General features: G+C 44.2%; 1 protein-coding gene across 1 annotated transcript in view; it reads left to right on the forward strand.

Annotated features, from left to right (window-relative positions):
- Window positions 1-3,633: 3,633 nt before the first annotated feature.
- T265_12728 (hypothetical protein) overlaps window positions 3,634-4,459 on the forward strand; it is a gene marked incomplete at both ends in the record, with an annotated part of 24,717 nt that continues 23,891 nt past the window's right edge. The window contains one exon of the mRNA XM_009165168.1: window positions 3,634-3,732. Coding sequence (XP_009163432.1) covers window positions 3,640-3,732 — 93 coding nt within the window. The remainder of the gene's footprint in view (window positions 3,733-4,459) is intronic.

Here is a 4,459-nt window from a genome sequence, read left to right on the forward strand (position 1 = left end):
GTGCTTTCATCACTTGCTCCATTAGCAAGAGTGTTTGTCCCCCGCTGGTGTTTCAGTGGATGGCTTTTAATTCCAGAAATATATGGAAATGCACTACTGTTGACTGTCTCCCGCATTTGGTTATTGATTTTTTCGATAGTCTCACCGATAAGGTATTGCGCTCTTTGTTGTTTAAAAGTGAAGGAAATGGCCTGAAAATGCCTTTGCGGCACCAATGGATTACGTCGAATCGCAAAGCTGTCACCAACTTCTTAATAGGGCCCGACCTCCGCTGAGTCATCCAGTCAACTGAACTTTCCTTTCTCCAAATACCTTCTATCATCCCATAACACCGGTATTTCCCACCAAAGCATGTAGGCTTATTTGGTCATATCTGGTAGAACCGACAGAAATCATTCAGCGGCTGAGAACCTGTGATACCACTTCAGTTGAAGTGGCACTTCTCTGCCATCTTAAAGTCATTTTTGTTTTCCCTGAGAATCTGCCTTAATCCTTTATCGTCGGTTCGCCTGCTCTCATCGTACAAACCACCCTCCATATCAAGAGAGCTTTTCTGGTGGGAGGTTGACTGGGGCTGGCGATTACTGACACCCCATGACTAATCCGGTCGTGTAATCCTGTGGATAGTTTTCTTGGCTCCGTAGCGCATCAGCCAATCTGCAGCATGGTGAAATCGCATTCGCTGTTTATATTTTGGCTTTGCACCGACTGGTCAACCGAGGCTCTCCTGAATCCATGATATAACTCTTTTATCGTCACTGCTATTATATTCAGTCAGTATCTGAGTGGATCCACCTTTGCCTGGGGGCAATCAGCCGCACAGTACTTTTATCTGCAAGACCTTCAAGTGTGGAGTAAATTTTTTTCGCTAGTGTTGTATTTTGTAACGTATATGCTTAAACCAAAAAGCATCCTTATCTATGCTAATATTTTGGCAGCTCACCAAATTTCATTGTCTACTGAAGCAATCGTACCTCTGGCGAAAAAGCCTGAGACCTCTGCATTACTGAGACCTCGGGATGCCAAAACGGGGCTCAAACGTTTGGACTGGTACCTTGATCTCAATTATTAATTGTTTAGTCTATCAGGGACACCTTATAGCTTTAGAAAATTCAATTATATTGTGTGAAAACTGAGCACTTTCACCTGGAAAATACACCTCTGCCGGTTAGTTTCACCCGGTTGTATTATATTAGTTTCATATTCACGAACTCTAACACTCCCGGATTACTAGGACAGCAAATATAAATTTACACCCACTTATACTGATTAGACAATCCGCTAAGATTCCTTTAGCCGTGCTGTACTTTTAGTCCTTTCCGAATAAATTCAGTGACGCAGAATAACGCGCCCAACACAGTCGGCTTCATCGGCCACGTGCAATTTGTCCATTTACGGGGATCCCATCTTAGCTGCAGTTAACGCGTCGTTCCCATCGCTGTCCAGCTCACTTTTCATCCACATGGGTCTTTAAATGGTCTGATGCTACCGTGATTCTGCCTGACATTCCCCGCGTTGATCGAGTTGACGAGCGCAGGAACATCGCCTTACCAGTCAACTGGCAGTGAATGCATTCTTTTGGTAGCCACCAACACCGAAGTATGTCGCTGCAATGTTGGGAGAAGAGCTTTATCCCCTCTGATGGCATTACCGAAACTATCTGCTTCACACCCTCGACCATGACCACGCATGTCCTTCTTGAGACGACAAAAAATGCTTTAGTGGAATTGGCTGCCACTACGGGGATGTTCTTCGTTCCGAGTTGCCGCATTCTTTCATTTGCTTTACGTACCTCGATGATTTGCTGTATTTTAAGCTTGTTACGCCCAATAATTCATTGGTGCCCAACCGGTAGGGAGCATTACCGCCGCTTCGCTCAAAGGTCTTTCGTTTCCTACTACTACCCGTCCACCAGACCAATGATTTTGTGCGGCCATAGCATACACCATAAGTCATGGATGCTAACTGCTACTTCCAACTACTACACATACCTTCGATTCGCCATCCGCGCTTAGACTTTCGGTGAATCAGTCCATTAACTCAGTGGTTCAATATTGCTGATTGTGAGGAGTGACCATCTGTTCCTATTACAGTATGCCTGTTTGTTCCAAATAAAGTACTCGTGCATATGCAGCTTCATTGTACTTTCGCTAAGTTACTTGCAATTTACAAATTCCTAAAGTGTAGTCGACGTGCCCACTGGCAATTAATTAATTGTCTGCAATCATCGGATCCTAACAACTTGGCATCACTTTGATTGCGTGCAACCAGCACGTTGGGCAATAAACCTATCACTACGATTGTTCGAGAGAAATAACAGTCTGTTCCGCAGAGGTACCTGTAACAACAGCCACAGGCAAGTTGTTAGGTGATGTGCGTTGTTGAAATAACTCTTGCTTTTGTTTGGAAAGCCTGCAGTCTCGGAGCCAAAGCATAACGACACAGTGTAGGCTTCAAGACCAGAGAAGTGCGGTGAAGAGCTGCAGTTTGTTCCCTCCTAATGCCTGCGAACATGTGGTTGTCCCGAGAAGACCGCTCTCTCTGACAGTGGCAGCCGGGCCTGCTCCAGCTCTGTGTAGGTTGGCTTCGCACAAAACAATAGTAGCTTGTTTATTACAATACATACACCCATTTCAGATAATTTTCTTATGTTTGCTGTCTATTAAGAGTGTAAAGGTACAATAGTGTCCTCACTATGTTGCGTCTGTTGAGGTCTTTCAGCACTTCCCCTAGGTAAATCAACTACCCAATCTGAAACCCTCAACTGATACACCACTGACTGCGCGGCTTTGAGATCCACGCCCATGTGATCTTCAAATTCAATCATTTTCCCAATTCCTCCGGCGATGACCATTTGGGGGCCAACAAACTTAAAGTTTACAACGAAAGGTGCACCAGCCCTTCCTACCGTCATATTTTAGCCGTACAAGCGTCCCGGAACCGGCCTCCCTATTCATCAGTCTGCGCCGAACCTAACAAACCCTTCAGGATAAACATCCAGAGTCTCTTTTTTGAAAGTTTTCTTACAAAATGATGACACTGATCTTCGTCTTCACAAGACTTTTTTTATATTAAAGCAAAGCCGTGGGAGGGCAAATAGTCGCTACTGCTATTTCCTCTCTCGTCATACCCTTATTACACATACCGCATCATACTTCGGATGAAGTGCGCATGCGATAAACATTACTACGTAGCCGTGATGTGACTTCGTTCGCTTGACATCGAGACACAGATCCTAATCAGTATTGGAGTTATTTCTTCCACTCTGTTGTGTCATGCTAATCGTCCCACACCAGTGTTACAGGGGGCGGGGGGACGGCTGTCTTACTAGCTTCAAGATACCCACTCCAGATATATATCTAGAGTTGAAAACTACCGTTCCGAATCTCTTAGACATTGGCTAGTGAGCTTATGGAACCAGTAAACGATGAGCTCAAAGCCAACCGGCATGGGGGTTAAATTTTGCCAGCCTGACGACTCAACAGTGCACATTGAGGTGCACATATTATATCTAGCCGAGATTACTCATATCAATTCACAAAACACAGAGGAGCCTATTTCAATCGGAAAACTGAACTGAACTTATTTGCAGCGCCAATCTAAGAGAAACCATGGTGAATTTTGCGCGCATATATAAAAATGGCGCTGGCGCGTATCAGCTTGGAACCGCCACCTCATATAGATCCGACGAAAGCAACTCTCGCGTATGGCAGGCTTGCCATCAAGCGATTAGTGAGTATTTTTGTTAAGTGTTAGCTCCACTGAAGTGTCTCTCTAAATTGAAATGAATAATAATACTTCATTGTACCACACGGGCGTGTTACTACAAATGAAACAAAATTGGGATGTCTGAGTAACTAACACTGTTGCTGATGCTGTAGAGTCATGATTTATGGGTTGTCTAGATTGAGCCTGCAGCAATTGCGATTGCCGTGTGGCAAGCTTAAGTACGTCCTTGACCAGGGATGAATTCGCGTGAATTAGTAAATTAGTAAGCACGCCAATAGTGGCCATTAATTGCCTGTTACACATACAACCGGCGGCTACGGTCAGACAACGTTGCAAACCCAGAAATATTTTTCAGTGCAAACTTGTTGGCTTTAATTCCAAAAAAAAATTAACCTAAACAGCCTGACGAGGCTGTAGCGGACAAGGACCGTATCAGCGTGTCCGAATAAATGAAATGAACAAGCAACAAATACAAGTTCACAAAATCACAATAGGAAAGGAATGAGTAGTCAAATGGGGACTCACAAATGTGTAGGTCCAATAGTCTAGTCCACCGATCCAAATGGTTGTGAGAGGAAATATTCACTTGTCGGAGTTTCCCACAGATGGTTCCGCGTGCGTGATATATTCCACAGTAGGAAAATTATTCACGGTTAAAAAATGTCACAGGTATTTATTGTGACGTTCAACAGTTGACACAGACACAGAGATTTGGTCCCATTGGTTCAGC

This window comes from Opisthorchis viverrini (genome assembly GCF_000715545.1).
Source record: "Opisthorchis viverrini unplaced genomic scaffold opera_v5_12, whole genome shotgun sequence".
Classification (NCBI taxonomy): domain Eukaryota; kingdom Metazoa; phylum Platyhelminthes; class Trematoda; order Opisthorchiida; family Opisthorchiidae; genus Opisthorchis; species Opisthorchis viverrini.